Source organism: Entelurus aequoreus, linkage group LG13, assembly GCF_033978785.1.
Source record: "Entelurus aequoreus isolate RoL-2023_Sb linkage group LG13, RoL_Eaeq_v1.1, whole genome shotgun sequence".
NCBI lineage: Eukaryota > Metazoa > Chordata > Actinopteri > Syngnathiformes > Syngnathidae > Entelurus > Entelurus aequoreus.
The window spans coordinates 29,892,737-29,913,939 of NC_084743.1; the positions used below are offsets into that span (position 1 = coordinate 29,892,737).

Genomic DNA, 21,203 nt, shown 5'->3' on the forward strand with positions numbered 1-21,203 from the left:
ATATTGAAAAATATTAAAGTTGAAAAGGTATGCAATTTTATGCAGTGGATATATTGTTTCTGTAAAAATGGAAAGAGCGAATACATTTATTAAAATAACATATTTTATTTGACACATATTTATTGACACATATTATTTCCAGAAGTTGGCAGGCCATCTAAAATGATGTGGTGGGCCAGATTTGGGCCGCGGGCCTTGAGTTTGACACCTGTGCTTGAAATGCATTTTGCAAACACACACACACACACACACACACACACACACACACACACACACACACACACACACACACACACACACACACACACACACACACACACACCTCCTATGTGCCAGGGAGCTTGTTAATTCAATTACATTTTAAAACTGCAAAAAAAAGGGAAAAAAAAACATTCTACACCTGCGCATAATTATTTTAAAATATATCCTGTAGTTTTAGCTTCAGTAAATACTGATTGCATCATTTATAGATACTCATATAAATAGTCATTAGTATGCAGTTTATAAACACAGTTATTCATGTTTTACTCACTATCGACAAGTACTGAATTCATTATTTATAAAGCATGTTTATTGCATGAATATTCGTTTGTATGCAGTTATATACGTTTTACTCATTATTAATAAGCTCATCTATAAAATGCTTGAAGTTGGCATTTTTTTGTAGTAGGTTAGATCATTTTAAAAGTACATGTAAAAATCTCCTTAGGTGTACTTTGACACATGCACTTACATCCAGTATTCAGACATTTTAAAAATGGTTATTGGGTTAGCTTTACTATATATTTATGTATGTGTATGTCTATGTATATATCTATATATATATATATATATATATATATATATATATATATATATATATATATATATATATATATATATATATATATATATATATACAGTATATATAATTATTTATTAGTAGTTTTTTGTTTTTTTTGCTTAATCCATTCCACAATTTAATTCCACATACTGATACTGATATAGTAAAGGTTTTTAAGGGTTGTACGCGCGTACAAATGTTCTAAATTTCCCCCAAAGTTATATTTGTCCTCTTTTGATGAGAATAACTGTTTTACATTCTCGGGTAGCTGGTTATGATTCGCTTTGTGAATAAATTCAGCTGTTTGCGCATGAAACAAAATATTGAATTTCAATATGTTTGATTCCATAATTAAAAGGTTTGAATGTTTTCTATAACCAACAATATCTATTATTTTCATCAACCTTTTTTGTAACAGTTATTGAAGTGTAGTTATTTCCCCATATTTCTACCCAATAACTCAGATATGATATCACACGCGAGCAGCACAGACTATGGAGTCATTTTTGGTCCAGATCATATTTAGCTTCCCCGAAAGGGACAAACGGTAGAAAATGGATGGATGGAATATACTTTAGGGGCAGCACAGTGGAACATGGGTTAGTGTGTGTGCCTCACAATAAGAAGGTCCTAGGTTCAAGGTCTGCGTATGTTCTCCCCGTGACTCGCGTGGGTTCCCTCCGGGTATTCCGCTGTCATGCGAAATTCTGTATCCCTGAAATATTTAGTATCCCCTACCGTGGGAGCGCGCATGGGGGCGGAGCTATGTGCCTTGTCCAAACAGCGGCAGCACTTCCGTGTTATTAACGATGTCAATGATTATAAATATAATGTAACCCCTACTAACTTGTTTTGTGTGATTAATAACATGAGTCCACATTCACAAGTGTTGTTGATGATGCTAAGTATGCACAGAATAAACCACGTGAAGTTAATACATCATTTGAGGAGAATAGAAGGGGGACACATTTTATGGCAGCACAGAAATATGCTGAAATATTATGCAACCATTACTAAATGTTTTTTTGTGATTAATAACATGAGTCCAAATTCACAAGTTTTGTTTTTGATGATGCTTAGTATGTACAGAATAAAGCACGTGAAGTTAATACAATATTTCAGGAAAATAAGAAGGGGGGCACATTTTATGGCAGCACAGCAATATGCTGAAATATTATGTAACTAGGGATGTCCGATAATGGCTTTTTGCCGATATCGTCCAACTCTTTAATTACCGACACCGATATCAACCGATACCGATATATACAGTCGTGGAATTAACACATTATTATGCCTAATTTGGACAACCAGGTATGGTGAAGATAAGGTCCTTTTTTTTTTTTTTAAATAAAATAAAATAAGATAAATAAATTAAAAACATTTTTTTGAATAAAAAGAAAGTAAAACAGTATAAAAACAGTTACATAGAAACTAATAATTAATGAAAATGAGTAAAATTAACTGTCAAAGGCTAGTACTATTAGTGGACCAGCAGCACGCACAATCATGTGTGCTTACGGACTGTATCCCTTGCAGACTGTATTGATATATATTGATATATAATGTAGGAACCAGAATATTAATAACAGAAAGAAACAACCCTTTTGTGTGAATGAGTGTAAATGGGGGAGGGAGGTTTTTTGGGTTGGTGCACTAATTGTAAGTGTATCTTGAGTTTTTTATGTTGATTTAATAAATAAATAAAAATAAATAAAATTTAAAAAACGATACCGATGATATAAAAAAACGATACCGATAATTTACGATATTACATTTTAAAGCATTTATCGGCCGATATTATCGGACATCTCTATATGTAACCCTTAATAACTTTTTTTTGTGTGATTAATAACAGGGAGTCCAAATTCCCATTTTTGTTGTTGATGCTAAGTATGTACAGAATAAACCACGTTACGTTCATACATCATTTGAGGAAAATAGAAAGGGGACACATTTTATGGCAGCACAGAAATATGCTGAAATATTATGTAACCCTTACTAACTTCTTTGTAATGAATAAAATGAGTCCAAATTCACTAGTTTTGTACAATACCATCGTAATCGTGGCCAAAAACACACACCTGGGGATAGGGGACACTAAATTGGCCCCAGTGTTGGGCGACTTGTCCAGGGTGTACCCCGCCTTCCGCCCCAATGCAGCTGGGATAGGCTCCAGCTCACCCCGCGACGGACAAGCGGTAGGTAATGGAATATACTTTGATTAATCATTCACATATAACTGTGTTTGTAAACTGCGTACTAGCGAGTGTGTATGGGAGCATTTACTAAATGCTTTATTTGTATACTCTAGCCTTTAAATAGACCCCCTTTTTAGACCAGTTGATCTGCCGTTTCTTTTCTTCTCTCCTCTGCTCCCCTCTCCCTTATGGAGGGGGAGTTGCACAGGTCCGGTGGCCATGGATGAAGTGCTGGCTGTCCAGAGTTGGGACCCCAGGTGGACCGCTAGCCTGTGCATCGGTTGGGGACATCTCTGCGCTGCTGACCCGTCTCCATTCGGGACGGTTTCCTGCTGGCCCCACTATGGACTGGACTCTCGCTGATGTGTTGGATCCACTGTGGACTGGACTTTCACAATATTATGTCAGACCCACTCGACATCCATTGCTTTCGGTCTCCCCTAGAGGGGGCGGTGGGGTCACCCACATATGCAGTCCTCTCCAAGGTTTCTCATAGTCATTCACACCGACGTCCCACTGGGGTGAGTTTTTCCTTGCACGTATGTGGGCTCTGTACCGAGGATGTCGTTGTGGCTTGTGCAGCCCTTTGAGACACTTGTGATTTAGGGCTATATAAATAAACATTGATTGATTGATAAGTTAAAGTACCCATGATAGTCACACACACATTAGGTGTGGCAAAATTATTCTCTGCATTTGACCCATCACCCTTGATAACCCCCTGGGAGGTGAGGAGAGCAGTCAGCAGCAGCGGTGGCCACGCCCGGGAATCATTTTTGGTGATTTAACCCCCAATTCCAACCGTTGATGCTGAGTGCCAAGCAGGGAGGTAATGGGTCCCATTTTTAGTCTTTGGTATGACTCGGCCAGGGTTTGAACTTACGACCTACCGAGCTCAGGGCGGACACTCTAACCACGACGCACTACTGTTGGCAATAGTGTTGCCAGAAACTTTTACCAAATAAAACTTCAAAATAGTTATTTAAGCCATTTTTTTTTGCATGAAGACATGACAAATAACATTAACCTTTGTACTTAAATCCGGTAAACATTTTAACTCTCCTGAAGGAATCAATAAAGTACTATCTATCTATCTAATTGAATCAATCATGAGCATTATTGTAACACTTATCCACAGTGGAAATGTTCATTCTGGTTGTAAAATGACAAATGTTCAGAATATACTTTTCACCAATTTGAAGCCAATGATGAGAGTTAAATAAACAAAACAAAAATAGAAGAGCTGTAGTTAGGATGGAGAATAACAGTTTTTTATTTTATTTTAATGTGGCAAAATGCAGAAAACATGCAAAAAGAGAGGCAGATGAGGCAGTTTATCTGCATGTCAGTTGGCTAAAGAAACAGAAAACATACGCAACATTTATTGCAGGTTTTACAAAAACATTGTTTGCATATAAAAAGTAATTCCTTGTGGGCCAGTCATTGTAGAGTACGTCATTGAAAGCAGCTTGAACTGTGCTGCAGGGGGAACAAACATTTCCATTGTTACTGTTTATTCCATCGATGAAAAGTAACCGATGGGTTCAAGATGAAATGAAAATACAAAGACGGTATGATGTAGAACATTACTGACCATATATTCTTGACTACTTGAACTGGAGCCAAAGACCTTGGATTGTATGACAAGTCTCTGTGTAAATGGCCACGTTCAATGGGAAGCAAGAAGGTAAAGGACAAAGAAATACTGCCAAGATAGTAAAATGGAATGTTTCAAACCTGTCAACAGCTGCAAAGAAGAGAATTGGATTGAGCAGATTTTAGCAAAGTGTGCAACATGTTGAACTACCCCCAGTCAGGTTTGCCGAAACACACACAAACACATTTTTGAATCCACATTGGAAATAAACAAATGGTGATTATGGATATCTGCACCAAAAAAACCCCCAGTGTTGTGGTACGAATGTTGCTCTCCTATTGGCAACCCTGACCCATCCTCCTGGTGTAAGCGTCCCAGCCCGACTTCCTGTAACCCTCAGCAGCTTCAAGCCTATCAGACGCCTCGAGGATTCCTCTGCCAACAATGATGAGATCGGAGCCCTTGTTGTAGATCACGTCCTCTGGAGTGGTGTACTGCTGGCCCAGAATATCTGCTGTGGGACACAAAGAGGAGTAGTCAGGAAGAGAGGTCGGTGATCAGCTAGTTTGTTTTGGGCCACAGCACCCTCTAGTGTTTACCAAGAATCTTAACATGAAAACATTTTTCCCAGGGAGAGTTAGTCCTTTGATCATTTTCAGTCTTTGCACTAAACTATGATGAGGTAAAATAAAAGAAACAACTGCTTGACTGTTTAAATAGTAAAAGCAAGAAAGGGACATTTCCTCAATGCTAATTACCTCAACTGCTTATACAAAGGAGGTCCTCGGTCTACGTACGTACAAGTTCTGTTTTTACAACGGTGTTCTAAGTCTACATATAACCACACTCAGATTTTTAAAATGCATTGGCTTAGACCAAGCATGCGACTGATGTTGGTCAGTATTCTCTATCTTTGACACACTGCCATCAGAATATTCTGTCTCATAATGGAGGTTAAATCTTAAGGTAATTTGTATTAGTTATTTTTATTTTTGTACAGTATTAATAATTTATCGGAGTACTTTGTAACCATAAAACGTGCGGAAATAAAATTCTGATATGATACCTATTTTGGAAACGTGAGTGTTGGTCGATACCGATATTTATCAATACCATATTAGCAGGAATGATAGGGCATACTTTTTATTATTTGGTAGTGTGGAATGTTAGAAAAGTTTTGATTAAGTGAAATTAATCAAACAGTACAAGGGTAGTTGTGAAAAAACACTAACCTAAAAGCACATACTTTTATTTTGTAGGGTGAAAGGTTAGCAAAGGTTTCATCAGTTAAAGGCCTACTGAAATGACATTTTTTTATTTAAAAGGGGATAGCAGATCCATTTGTCATACTTGATAATTTCGCGATATTGCCATATTTTTGCTGAAAGGATTTAGTAGAGAACATCGACGATAAAGTTGCAACTTTTGGTCGCTGATAAAAAAAGCCTTGCCTGTACCGGAAGTAGCGTGACGTCAACAGTTGAAAGAATCCTCACATTTCCCCATTGTTTTCAATGCAGCTAGAGCGATTCGGACCGAGAAAGCGACGATTACCCTATTAATTTGAGCCAGGATGAAAGATTCGTGGATGAGGAACGTTAGAGTGAAGGACTAGAATGCAGTGCAAGACATGTCTTTTTTTGCTCTGACCGTAATTTAGGTACAAGCTGGCTCATTGGATTCCACACTCTCTCCTTTTTCTATTGTGGATCACGGATTTGTATTTTAAACCACCTCGGATACTATATCCTCTTGAAAATGAGAGTCGAGAACGCAAAATGGACATTCACAGTGACTTTTATCTCCACGACAATACATCGGCGAAACACTTTAGCTACGGAGCTAACGTGATAGCATCGTGCTTAACTGCATATAGAAACAAAAGAAATAAACCCCTAACTGGAAGGATAGACAGAAAATCAACAATACTATTAAACCCTGGACATGTAAATACACGGTTAATGCTTTCCAGCCTGGCGAAGGTTAACAATGCTGATGCTAACGACGCCATTGAAGCTAACTTAGCAACCGGACCTCACAGAGCTATGCTAAAAACATTAGCTATCCACCTACGCCAGCCAGCCCGCATCTGCTCATCAACACCCGTGCTCACCTGCGTTCCAGCGATCGACGGTGCGACGAAGGACTTCACCCGATCGCAGATGCGGTCAGCGAGACGGAGGAAGTTAAGGTGAGTTCGCCGGCTAGCGCGTCTGCTATCCATCTCTGTCCTCCTGGTTGCTGTAGTCCGCCGCTAATACACCGATCCCACCTACAACGTTCTTCTTTGCAGTCTCCATTGTTCATTAAACAAATTGCAAAAGATTTACCAACACAGATGTCCAGAATACTGTGGAATTTTGAGATGAAAACAGAGTTTTTTGTATAGGATTCAATGTGTCCGCATACTTCCCGTTTCAACGATTGATGTCACGCGCATATGTCATCATACATAGACATTTTCAACCGGAAGTTTAGCGGGAAATTTAAAATTGCACTTTATAAGTTAACCCGGCCGTATTGGCATGTGTTGCAATGTTAAGATTTCATCATTGATATATAAACTATCAGACTGCGTGGTCGGTAGTAGTGGGTTTCAGTAGGCCTTTAAATTACTAAGAGATGTGGGTAGGAAGTGGGTTCCAGAGGGAGGGGTCAGCAACTGAAAATGCCTTATCGCTTCAGGTCCGTCGCTTGGTCTTGGGGATTTGCAGACGGTTGCCATCACCACACCTGAGGGCTTGGGAGAGAACATGGTGGTGAAGGAGGTCGTAGATGTACGGGGGAGCTTGCTTGTTGAGGGCCTTGTAGGTGGTGAGTAGATCTATGAAGTTGATTTTGTGTCGGACTGGTAGCCAGTAAAGGTTACGGAGGACTGGTGTGATGTGTTCCCTGGAGCGGGTATCGGTGAGAAGGCACATGGTTGATGACTTTGGTGGTGGTGCCGTAGAGGAGACTAATGGTATAATCAAGCCTAGATTAAATGAAAGAATTATGAATGTCTCTGCAGCAGTGGAATAGAGTTTAGGTCGGAGACGGGCAGTGTCTCGAAAGTGGGAGAATGCAATGTTGGTGGTCTGGTTGGCATGGGTCAAGAAGGAGATGGTGGGGTCAAAGAAGACTTCCAGGTTACGGACTACGGTGAAGGGGGTGACCATGTAGCATTCAATATAGATGGAAATGTTCTGGGTGGAGTGGGTAAGGGTGTCTGGGCCAATAATTAGGACTTCTGATGTATTGCAGTTGAGTTTTAGAAAGCTTGTTTGCATTCAGGTTTTTATGTCGGTCAGACAGGCGGTAAAGGTGGAGAGGGTGATGGTTTTGGAGGGGAGGTAGAGCTGTGTGTCGTCGGCGTACCAGTTGAACCAGAGATCATGCCGGTTAAGGATATGTCCAAGGGGAACAATGTAGAGGATGGAAATAGGGGGATCAAGCACCGAGCCCTGGGGGACTCAATAGGTAACAGGAGCTGTGGCAGATTGGCAGTTGTTTATGGAAATTAATCAGAGAGATAGGATTGGAACCAGGACAGGGTAATGCCAAGGGTGGATTTGAGGCTGGAAATGGGTATGGAATGAGTAATGGTATCAAAGGCAGCACTGAGGTCGAAGAGGATGAGGATGTTGAGGGATCCGGTGTCAGAGGATAACAGAAGGTCAATGGTCACTTTGATGAGGGCAGTCTCTGTGCTGTGTTTGGAGTAGAAACCAGATTGGAACTGTTCAAAGAGGTCATTAACGTCCAAGTCAGCAGTGAATTGCTTGGCTACGACTCGATCCAGAACTTTTAACAGAAAAGGCAGATTGGAGATGGGCCGGTAGTTGTTGGGGGAGTCGGGGTCAAGGCTAGGTTTTTTTGAGTATGGGTGTGACTGCAGCAAGTTTTGGGGGAGAGGAGATGTGACCGGAGGACAGGGAGGTGTTTAACGTTTTAGTGATGAGTGGGTCCAGCTGCCGGCACGGCTCCCAGAGAAGAACACTCCACAGCATGTCAGGTCACCATGATGCATTGGCTCTTCACTGGACTGGCAGTCAGCTACCCAGACCTGGACAACTATGCTAGTCAAGCTAGGTTTCGTGGAAGGCAGCGGTCACAGCAGAAAAGGCTAACTGCACAATACCTCTCTGTGGCAATAAAGGGCATTGATCCAATTCAAAAAGTCAAGTTTGAGGATGTTCAGAAGACAAACCACCTCTCATCTGCAGTGTGGGAATATAAATCCAACTACCTTGGATCAAAGAAAGGATCAGCTGGTGGTAGCAGGTATTGTGCCGCACAGCTAAAAATAACAAGCGTGGTCATTAAATTGCACAAGTACTAAAAGAGATAAGTTAAAATGTAAGGAAAAAATAGCAAATTCTTCTAATTAAAACAGTTAAAAACTTTTGACAGATAGCATAAAATAGCACAGATTAAGCTCAAAATCGAACATAGAAGTGGCAAACACACAATGCCAGCGTCATCCGGCTATAGGATGACTGCTGACATTTTCTTTCATTATTATTATATATTATGAGTATTTTACATTACGTTCATTGTATAGATTGTATTGATTATTTATTCAGTGTAAGAGCATGATTTATTGTAGAGAAAAGCTTTGAGCCTGTCAGCATAAAGCCAATTTAAAAAAATAAAAACGTAATTGCATATTGTTCTATTGTGTTGACAGTTTAAAAGTAACATATCTTCTTTCACTTGTTATCTTTGCAGTTTAAATAGTAATTGCAGTTTTGAAGAGAAAAATCGCAATTAGGTTTTTTTCTAGAAAAACGTGCAGCCCTACTTAATGTCTAAACATATTTTGTCAAACAAAGTCAATTCAGTCACCTCCAGCCTTCATTTGTACCCCAGGGGTCATGTGGATGAACTCAGGCCTCTTTGTGATCTTCGAACCACAGATAAAGCCCATCACAAAATCTGAATGTTCCTCAGCCATTTTCACCTGTAAAGACATTTATTCATACAGATTAAAATGACCATGAGATACAGTGAGTTTTGATTTTCCCGCTTTCCACTGACACATGGAAAAACGTCACCTCTTTACATTGGTGGCTAGACAACTACTGATGTGATTTAACTGCTAAGCCAGCATGCTTACCACAGCCTTCGTGTACTCGCCAGTCGCCAGCGAGCCCTGCGAGCTCATCTGTGCAATGAGCAGACAGCCTCGGCCCAGGGGTCTCCCGACAGAAGCCAGGCCGCTCACTACGCCTGGTCCTGGCACTGCATGAGCGTTCACTATGTGGGACCATGAAGAAATCTGGTACAAACCACCTGGAGACCAAAGCTGATTTTAATAGTCTACACACTACTGCAGTGTTTCTGCAGGTATCATAAAATCTATTTCAATGCTTTGTAATGCCTTTTTTTATGCCACTTAAAATAAATGTAATGCATATGTCCCAGCGCAGGTAGTTATTATATACAAGTCAAAAGCCTATAACTGTCTGTAAAGAAAAAAATGCGTTTTATTACTTGTTACTCGTTAGTAAATTAGAATGGGTTCAGAAGACTGTTTAATCAGAGAGTGTAATTTAATTTATTTTTAAGGAAATAATAGCAACAGCCACCAGTTGTGGTGGTGTCGTGGCAACAGCAGAATTTGCTTTGTTGGTTACGCCAAACATTTTTGGCACCACCTGCATTCAATCGCCGACTTGCGATTAGCGTGTGTGATTTCACCGCATTACATTCTTTAATGCCTCTGGACATCAGATTTAATGCTTTTTAATGCCATTTAAGGCCTTATTTTTTGGAAAATCCATTGAATGCTTTTTATTGACACGCAGAAACCCTGTACTAGTACACACTACTAAAGTTATTAACGGGTACATGTAACAATTTCAATAAAAAAACATATGAAATAGTTTTCTGGGTGATTAAATTAACTGTAGTACAATAGTACTACTTCTCACTATCAGGAGAACAAAGTTAGCCTACTTTGGTCATATTGCTAGAGTAAACAACCTTGAGAGATTGCCACTAGACGGAACAATGAATAGTAAACGTGGGCGAGGTAGACCAAGAATAACATGGACTGACAACCTCAAAGACTGGACCCTACAGAAATATTATGAATGCATTCGAGTGGCTCAAAATCATGAAACGTGGAGGCTCAAGACCGCTGACCTGCTGGGAGCAACTGGCACCAGATGACAACAAGTACAATATGATTCCATGTGTGTAGGTATATATTGACAAATGTAGAAATATGCAGCAAACAAATGCAAAAAAATTAAAATGTTGTACTAAATTGCTGTGGGCAGTAGTTTTAAAATGTGATACTGTGCACTATTAGATAGCTGATATGTGGATGCTGTTTTAATTGCACTACGGAGTACCCTATACATACAGTACATATTTAAAGAGAACCTATAAGGATTTCATCTACATTTAAAACACATCCTTGTGGTCTCAATAATAGGTATTGGATATGTATTGGTGTTGCATTTTGTGTACATTCTGCTCCACAGTCACATTAATAACCCGTGTTTAAGTATGTCTGCCTCGTTTGTGGAGGCGTTCAGGATTGCAAATGAAACCATGCACAACCTGCTCCAAAAGTATCATCATTTATCTTCGGAAAATGTACACTGTACATTTATTTTGAAGACGAATATCACCATACTTTATAAATAATACATACATTCACATGGTAACAACACTAACTACGTTTCCATGCACTAAATTAGTCTGATTTCTCAAATATTTCGTTTTTTTTTTGCATTTTCACACCTACATGTGAAGTCCATGTGCCCTGCACTTTCTCTAATGCGACTATTGGTCACACGCCATGTGCCTCCCGTACACTGGGGTGCAATGATTTCATTTTGGTGCGGTAAAATGAATACCTTTTCCGGTTGACCTATGATGTCACACTAGCCATCTGCAGATCCATACAATTTGTTTTAAGAAATGTCCGCTGTAATATTGGCACAGACTACATATATTACGTCTCTAATGGCTATGCTGAAGTTAAATAGCAGACAGCATCAAGAAATGATCTTAGATTGCACAACAAACATGTCGCTTCTACAAAGAATGTATCGGTGCGAATGCATGATGCAAAGAAAGACTGGCGGAACAGATTTTCTGAAGGAATTTTCGGACGAAAATCATGGAAACAAAACTTTTGAATGTCTTGAAGTTCATTCATAATGTTTAGTGGATTGATGGAAGGAGTTTTAAAACCGAAGGAAAAGACCGTTCATGCTCCGACTGACATGCAGAGAAAGGTTGCTGTTGTTCTGGACTATCTTGCCAGTTGTGCTGAAAGTTAATTGGTTTGGAGTGCACAAATGCAGCATGGAGAGATTTGTGTACGCTTTATTATTTGCCTTTAATGTACATGCTTCATTATCTTTCATCTCATTTGATTTCGTTCAGGAGTCCGAATTAAGTTTGCATTTTACATTTCCTTAGCTACCTTCTTAAATAAAAAACTATTTCTATTTTTCCTATTCTATCCTCCCATCGAGAGGACCATGGTGCTGTTCAGCGTCTTCCACATGGAATTGTATGCTTTGCAGCCGGCCACTATTGGATCAACTGCCCATCTGCGCATGTGCAACAGTATTTGAACAAACTACCTGAAATCCATTGCCAGATACAATTCAGGGATTTTTAGTCATGTTGCGTGGTGGATGGGTTAATTACACAAAAATGTTTATCAGAATAATACAGTGGTACCTCAACTTACGAGTATTTTGAGATACAAGCGATCTCTCTGCTTTTTGTTAAGCTTTAAATTGAGAGCATAGTTTGAGTAAACCCAACCGTTAGAAGCTCTCCAGCTCCCACAGCCTTATAGCTAACATACTCCTGCTGAGGTTTGCTCCCCGCGTACGCCTGAAGTTGTTGTAGGTATCCACAGTAGTCTGTCGCTCCGCTGCGCTACGAACTGGTGTTGTCTCAACCTCCCTGCTGCCCAGCGACTACTCCTCTGATTGTGGGAGATAGCATAGCTATAGGAATATCCGCTATTTCAAAGCCATTTCTCGCTGCCATCTCAGCGTTATTGACCGGCCGTCCCTCTTCGGTCACTTGGCTCTAGGGCTGCAACAACTAATCAATGAAAATCGATTATAAAAATAGTTGGCGATTAATTTAGTCATCGATTCGTTGGATCTATGCTATGCGCATGCGCAGAGGCTACTTTTTTTTAATTTTATAATTTTTTGTATTTTTTATAAACCTTTATTTATAAACTGCAACATTTACAAACAGCTGAGAAACAATAATCAAAATAAGTATGGTGCCAGTATGCTGGGTTTTTTTTCCAATAAAATACTGGAAAGGATAGAAATGTAGTTGGTCTCTTTTATCCGATTATTAATCGATTAATCGAAGTAATAATCGACAGATTAATCGATTACCAAATGAGTTGTTAGTTGCAGCTCTGCTTGGCTCAATGTCATTATTGGCTTGTATGAGACGGGAAGACGTCAAATCACACCTCACTTAAAAGTATTGCCAAGTCCCCTTCAGTCTGCTTGAAGAGGTAAATTCTTTACAATATATTATTTCAATAAACTACTTTTTTTAAACTATATTTGTTATCTAAAAAATAAATTTTCTTTTTAAAAGTCATGTTACATGTGAAAATATTGTGCTGTTACCAAGTTTAGGTCAATAAATGACATTATGACAATAAAATTGCATCCATGTCAAAAAAATTTTTAAGTTGATTTAAATTATCCAAGCAAGTAATTAATATACTAATCTAAATTAAAATGTGTTATTAACCTGGGTTAAAAAAGAAATAAGTTTGACAGCACTATTTGAAATACAAACACACTAATTGTTTTGTGTTATGTAAACAAAAGCCTTCAATTAAACTTGTGTTGATCATAACAGTTGTAATGTCTCACCTTCATATTGGTGCTTGACTGTATTCCCAATGTCAGCAAACTTGCGATCTTCAAAAATTAAGAAATTGTGCTTCTCAGCGACAGCCTGCAGCTTCTGGCTGAAGGCCACAGAGAAATCCTGATACCAGATATCACAAATTCATCATTTTAGATGTTCTAACTTTCTCCTGGAATCAAGTGGACCGGTTAAGCTACTACCTTTAGGATGTCGACGTGGGTCTTCAGGAGGCAAATCTTTGGACCCAGAGTATCTGCCAGGTGGAGCAGGTCCTCAGTGCTTGTAACATCAGCAGAAACACACAGGTTGGACTGCTTCTCTGCCATGACTGTCAATAGCTTTGATGCTAGAGGCTGAACATCTACAAAAATACAAAAAATATTGGAGATGAAGCCCGGAATAAAACTAAAATGAACTCAAATTAACTTGTGACTTCCAGAGACAAATTAATATGGTATAGTAGGTCCCCTCTAACAATGTAAAGCCGCAGGAACCGGACTCTCTAAAACTTAGATGGATTGAAGCTCTTAGCCATGTCATTGGTATTAGGGTTGGGCATCAATAGGAACTGGTCTGACATTATGATTATCTTGAAATTGTCCAAATTATTAAATGTCCATTCCTATTTTGGATGCTCAGTCTACCTACCAGAAGAACTAGGTGCCCCAGAGGTGGCTAAGCAGCTAACTGTCTCCGTAAATCATGTCGAGCCGCTCCTCTAAAACTTCCTCCATTTTGGCAAGTAAACTACATTTATTTAGTTTTATTATCACTGCAAGACTGTAGAACGATGCTAAACATGTTACAGAGGAAAAGCAAACAGGAGCAGGCAGTAGCCATTAAAAACTAGCTTTATATCACAAAAAAAATAAGTGTAAGATTAAAAATTGTAGATGTAAGAATGTAACAGTAAAAAGTAAGCAGATATTAACAGGAAATTAACAAATATATTAATAAGGGTAAGAGAGAGGATACTATAAGAGCAACTGCCGGGCTACTCTGTTGTCGCTGCCAGGCACACACTAGGAAGACAAATCGATCCATACATTGTCAGTGTAGATACCAAGGATCATTTAACTGATACGAGAGTGATTAGTTCAATATTTTGATTTTCTTAAAATCTTTGGCTTTTTACATTTTTGTAAATGTTTACAAACTCAGGGAATAATTCCCAGGACACAGGAGGACTTTAAAGGTGAAAAATGTTTTTAATTGTAGTAGTTTTTTTTGGAAGTTATTGTGTGCTATTGCATTTGTTTTAATTTATTTCAAACATGCATACAAAGTTACATAAAAATTATCTGCGGTTTACACATTTACAATGCAACATGTCCAAAATTAACTGTAATTGTTTTGGTTAAACAATTGTGTGTAATAAAAGAAAACAATGGACTTTTTTAATCATTATAACATCAATAGCACTCAACAGAAACAAATGAAAACTATTACGGTTTAATACATGTGATTGGTATCGGCCAATTTCTCTAATGGATGATCGGAATCGGCAGCATAAAAGCCTGATCAGTACATCTATACTGTATCTCTAACACAACAGAATATGTGTAAATGTTTTTTAATGAGGTTTTTACAAATAAAGTGAGCATTTGTAAAAATATAATCCTGTTGAAAGAAACTTCATAAAATGTGTATTTTCAAGTTCAAAGGATTAATATTTATATACAGCTTGAAATGAGCCCTGAGAGAATAGTAAATTGTTGACCCTGCCTCTTAAAAGAATCTGAATCGTTGGGAACCGGAATCTAAATTGTTCAAATCCATACTGTGCCCAACCCTGGTTGGTTCCACCTGTATTCGTCTATTTACTATTTCATCATGACAGAAAGACAGTTGTGAAAAAAAATGTCACTAAAACAAGAAAATGGATTGTGGCTCAAGACTTTTGCACTATGCAGTACTGAATAAACGTGTCATACTTGGCAGTTTGGCTCTGGCTTCATAGGTCAGCTCCTGTTCCACACATTGCTTCTTTGATACCGGGACATATTGTCCATTATCCTCATTGGGTCTATAAAAAGAAGAAAAAAAGATGTGGTAAATGTCAAAAACATTTAAAAGTGATTGATTTTGACAGTACTTGCAAATGGATTGTGAGAGAGTTATTTTTGACAACAGGTTAGGGCTGCACAATTGATCCAGTTTTAATCAGAATCAAGATTTTGGCCGCCACAATTAAATTAGAGGGATTGTCAAATCAAGCACTTTCACAACCACAGTGGCAAAAAAAGAGTCCTGTGATGCGCGCACCTGCTCGCTCATGCCACAGGCCATTGTTTATTAGCACAAAACTGAAGCATAAACATTATTAGTAAAACATTTCCCGGGGTTGCTCCAGCTGATCGCTTCCTTTCACAAGCTTTACATCCGTGGAGCCTCGGCATGGGATTAAGACCGTACTGCTGTTATTAGATGGTGAAAGGTTTGGACAATATTGGAGACAAATGCATTTGTCCCAACCAAAAACTATATCATGGAGGAGAAAAATATTTGATGTTGATTTCATTTTGAAAGCGCAATACAGCGTCATGTCACTGGTCGCTCCTTCACTCAACTGATGTGAGTGTTAAGGAGGAGAGGAAACATGAAGCAGGTGAACTATTCACTCACAAACTTAGCCACAACTTGTTTATAGTGTATTACCGCTTGTTTTCTGGGATGGTCACACGTCCGTTATTTAATTACTAACTTTGTCAACCCCTGTGCGCCTGCGTATGAATCACAGAATGCAGAAATGTATTTGTGCATTAACAGACTTTCCTGACTTCAAACATTACACAAAATATTTGTATTTTGTCATTTGTTATACATGTTTCACAGTGCAAACGTTCAAATATATGATTAGGTCAAGCGGGAGTATCCAATAAATGGCATGTGGGCCACCCATGAATTGTGGCTGCTTTTTTTGTCAACATAAAGAAGCAAAATTAATAATCGTCATTTCAATATTGATTAAAAAAAAGATTAGTAATTTGGCCATAATTATGGAGCTCAACCACAAGTGGTATCATACAGCACCTAAAAGTGTTGTGGTCCGAGATGAACTTGCGCACTTTCTGGACCGTCTCTGTGTCAATGCGTTCAGAGGCCTGAAGCACATTGAGCAGCTTGAACATGGAGATGATAGGATGGAGCCGGACTCCCTTTGACGCCAACGTGTCCACAGCACCTTGCTCTCTGTCCATCAGCACAATGGCATCTGTCACCTTTCACAAAGGACAATCTTATGTTACACCGACAAACAGGGGGCAGCATGGCAAGAGCATCATATTTGTGCTCGGACTAAGAATTTAGGGAAGTAAAGATTACCAGTATTATAAACCGGGGTAAAACTCCTGACAGTTAGTATTACTAGTATGAACACATTGGTACAGGGTTTACTCTTATTGTAATTGATTGTGGCGGCGCGCGACTGTAAATTATTAAAAGCCACAACTTAAAAATGAGCATTTTTACATTAAAACAAAATAATCTAAAAATGTATTGCAGCGTCCAGAAGAAGACCCACTAAGTCCAACATTCCTTTTAACAAAAAAAAATACACATTAACACCAGCAGGTCATTACAGTATGAATGGATATATATATAGTTTATTATTTGTGCACTATTGACTAGTGATGCACCAAAAATGTGGCCGCCGAAAAAAGACTTTGATCACCAAACTAGCACTGCGGAAACCAAATGTGATGACGTAACCAATACGCACAGGATTGTCTGGAGCAGCGGCAGCATGACTGTGATGTGGACATACTTTATTATAGCCGAGATATACTCGCGGACAGCGATTTTCAAAATTTAAATGATAAGTACTGACTTTTTAGGAGAAAGGCTCGCAGCAGCACAAAGTTAAAGTTAAAGGCCTACTGAAATGAATTTTTTTTATTTAAACGGGGATAGCAGATCTATTCTATGTGTCATACTTGATCATTTCGCGATATAGCCATATTTTTGCTGAAAGGATTTAGTATAGAACAACGACGATAAAGATTGCAACTTTTGGTATCTGATAAAAAAAAGGCTTGCACCTACCGGAAGTAGCGTGACGTAGTCAGTTGAACATATACGCAAAGTTCCCTATTGTTTACAATGATGGCCGCATGAAGTGAGAGAAATTCGGACCGAGAAAGCGACAATTTCCCCATTAATTTGAGCGAGGATGAAAGATTTGTGGATGAGTAAAGTGCAAGTGAAGGACTAGTGGGGAGTTGAAGCTATTCAGATAGGGAAGATGCTGTGAGAGCCGGGGGTGACCTGATATTCAGCTGGGAATGACTACAACAGTAAATAAACACAAGACATATATATACTCTATTAGCCACAACACAACCAGGCTTATATTTAATATGCCACAAATTAATCCTGCATAAAAACACCTGCGTGTTTGTTATGCTAGCTCCTAGCTCCTCTGCTAGCTCCTAGCTCCATAGAACACGCCAATACAATTCAAACACCTGATCAACACACACAATCACTCAGCCCAAAAGACCGTTTACCTAACCCAAGGTTCATAAAGCTTATATATTTTTAAAAAGTTACGTACGTGACGCGCACATACGGTCAAGTTATCGAATGTTTAGCAGCCAAGGCTGCATACTCACGGTACCTGATATTCAGCTGGGAATGACTACAACAGTAAATAAACACAAGACATATATATACTCTATTAGCCACAACACAACCAGGCTTATATTTAATATGCCACAAATTAATCCTGCATAATAACACCTGCGTGTTTGTTATGCTAGCTCCTAGCTCCTCTGCTAGCTCCTAGCTCCATAGAACACGCCAATACAATTCAAACACCTGATCAACACACACAATCACTCAGCCCAAAAGACCGTTCACCTAACCCAAGGTTCATAAAGCTTATATATTTTTTAAAAGTTACGTACGTGACGCGCACATACGGTACGTGTTATGCTAGCTCCTAGCTCCTCTGCTAGCTCCTAGCTCCATAGAACACGCCAATACAATTCAAACACATGATCAACACACACAATCACTCAGCCCAAAAGACCGTTCACCTAACCCAAGGTTCATAAAGCTTATATATTTTAAAAAAGTTACGTACATACGCAAAAAAAAGCCAAAGCTGCATACTCACAGTAGCACGTCTGCGTCTTTGTCATCCAAATCAAAGTAATCCTGGTAAGAGTCTGTGTTGTCCCAGTTCCCTACAGGCGTCTGTGTATCCAAATCAAAAGTCCTCCTGGTTAGAGTCTCTGTTATCCGAGTTCTTCCATCTTGACTGCATCTTTCGGGAATGTAAACAAAGAAGCGCCGGCTGTGTACTGTTGTGGCTGACTACGTTCGAAAAATACGTCCATTTCGCACCGACAACTTTCTTCTTTGCTTGCTTGGCTTCCTTCTCCATAATGCAATGAACATGATTGAAACAGATTCACGAACACAGATGTCCAGAATACTGTGGAATTATGAAATGAAAACAGAGCTTTTTCGTACCGGCTTCAATGTGGAAGGCATACCCGTGTTCGCCGGGCTACGTCACACGCATACGTCATCCGCAGAGGCGTTTCGAACCGGAAGTTTAGCGGCAAATTTAAAATGTCACTTTATAAGTTAACCCGGCCGTATTGGCATGTGTTATAATGTTAAGATTTCATCATTGATATATAAACTATCAGACTGCGTGGTCGGTAGTAGTGGGTTTCAGTAGGCCTTTAAAAAATGTGTCTCCTCAGTTCCTAAACGTTTACTGAGTGTTGTTAAAAGGAAAGTAAAATACCGATCTCAGGGCAGACACTCGACCACTAGGCCACTGAGTAGGCTGAGCAAGTGTGACGTCAGGCTCTCTGCAGCTCTTGCTGCTCGTCATGGACACGGAGTGACAGACGTAGAGTCTTTATACACGAGTAAGGTCTACAATAACACCATAATGCCCAATGATAAATTCTAGGTTTTTGCTAGTTGTTTCTAATAAGAAAGACTGACTAAACGATGGGAGAAATCTCTAGAAAAAAAAAAAATCTCTACAAAGTGCATTGTACAATAAGCAGCAACAATTGAAAAATAGAGCAAAACAATATTTATATTATGTAAGAAAAGATGGGTCAATACTGATTTGTTTTAATGTACAGTATTTTTCAGAGTATATGTCGCACCGGCCGAAAATGCGTAATAAAGAATGAAAAAAAACATAAGTCGCATTTTTGGGGGAAATTTATTTGATAAAACCCAACACCAAGAATAGACATTTGAAATGCAATTTAAAATAAATAAAGAATAGTGAACAACAGGCTGAATAAGTGTACGTTATACGACGCATAAATAACCAACTGAGAACGTGCCTGGTATGTTAACATAACATATTATGGTAAGAGTCATTCAAATAACTATAACATATAGAACATGCTATACGTTTACCAAACAATCTGTCACTCCTGATCGCTAAATCCCATGAAATATTATATGTCAAGTCTCTTACGTGAATGAGCTAAATAATATTATTTGATATTTTACGGTAATGTGTTAATAATTTCACACGTAAGTCGCTCCTGAGTATAAGTCGCACCCCCGGCCAAACTATGAAAAAAACTGCGACTTATAGTCCCTCCAGCCCTCTGCTATGTTTCTCACGGGTAATGTAAAGATGTGGCAAGGCCACCTCAGTAAAATACTTGCGGCTCGGTAGCACATACCTAAGGTCTATACTTTTTAACAAGTGGATAAATCCAGGCTTTTCCACTGTATAAATGGGCACCATATCTTTGATGATGTGCATCGCAACCTCTTAAGTCATGTGTCAAACTCTGGCCCGCGGGCCAAAATTGGCCCGCCGTGTAATTTCACTTGGCCCTTGAGGCGATATCAAATTAACACTAGAGCTGGCCCGCAGATTATATACAGTGGCGGTGCCGCGGTAACACCGCATTCACCACTAATTCTCATACTTGCCAACCCTCCCGGGAGACTCCCAAATTTCAGTGCCCCTCCCGAAAATCGCCACGTCCACTTTTCATCCAGTCCAACGAGTGCTGGACCAGTCACATAATAAGTGCGGCTTCTGCACGCACCAACACAAGTGAATGCAACGCATACTTGATCAACAGCCATACAGGTCACACTGAGGGTGGACGTATAAACAACTTTAACACTGTTAGAAATATGCGCCACACTGTGAACCCACACCGAACAAGAATGACAAACACATTTCGGGAGAACATTCGCACCGTAACACAACTGTACAAATACCCAAAACCCTTTGGGGCGGCATAGCTCGGTTGGTAGAGTGGCCGTGCCAGCAACTTGAGGGTTCCAGGTTCGATTCCCGCTTCCGCCATCCTAGTCACTGCCGTTGTGTCCTTGGGCAAGACACTTTACCCACCTGCTCCCAGTGTCACCCACACTGGTTTAAATGTAACTTAGATATCGGGTGTCACTATGTAAAGTGCTTTGAGTCACTAGAGAAAAGCGCTATATAAAAATAATTCACTTCACACTTCACTTTGCAGCACTAACTCTTCCGGCACGCTACAAGGTGTGTGTGTGAGTGTGTGTGTGTGGGGGGGGTGGAAGGGGTGTAGCGTCCCGGAAGAGTTAGTGCTGCAAAGGGTTCTGGGTATTTGTTCTGTTGTGTTTATCTTGTGTTACGGTGCGGATGTTCTCCCGAAATGTGTTTGTCATTCTTGTTTGGTGTGGATTCACAGTGTGGCGTATATTTCTAACAGTGTTAAAGTTGTTT

The 21,203-nt window shown here is 39.4% G+C and overlaps 1 protein-coding gene across 2 annotated transcripts in view; it reads right to left on the reverse strand.

Annotated features, from left to right (window-relative positions):
- Nucleotides 1-4,278: 4,278 nt before the first annotated feature.
- The window catches only part of umps (uridine monophosphate synthetase), a 43,464-nt gene continuing 26,539 nt past the window's right edge, over nucleotides 4,279-21,203 (reverse strand). Inside the window, exons 4-10 of one of the 2 annotated variants that reach the window (XM_062067648.1) lie at nucleotides 16,520-16,707; nucleotides 15,421-15,512; nucleotides 13,687-13,847; nucleotides 13,489-13,606; nucleotides 9,717-9,892; nucleotides 9,446-9,560; nucleotides 4,279-5,129 (exon numbers count right to left, since the gene is read on the reverse strand). In XM_062067648.1, coding sequence (XP_061923632.1) covers nucleotides 4,954-5,129; nucleotides 9,446-9,560; nucleotides 9,717-9,892; nucleotides 13,489-13,606; nucleotides 13,687-13,847; nucleotides 15,421-15,512; nucleotides 16,520-16,707 — 1,026 coding nt within the window. In that variant the 3' untranslated portion in view covers nucleotides 4,279-4,953. Of the gene's footprint in view, nucleotides 5,133-9,445; nucleotides 9,561-9,716; nucleotides 9,893-13,488; nucleotides 13,607-13,686; nucleotides 13,848-15,420; nucleotides 15,513-16,519; nucleotides 16,708-21,203 lie in introns of both variants that reach the window. The other variant, XM_062067647.1, reaches the window with a different exon arrangement.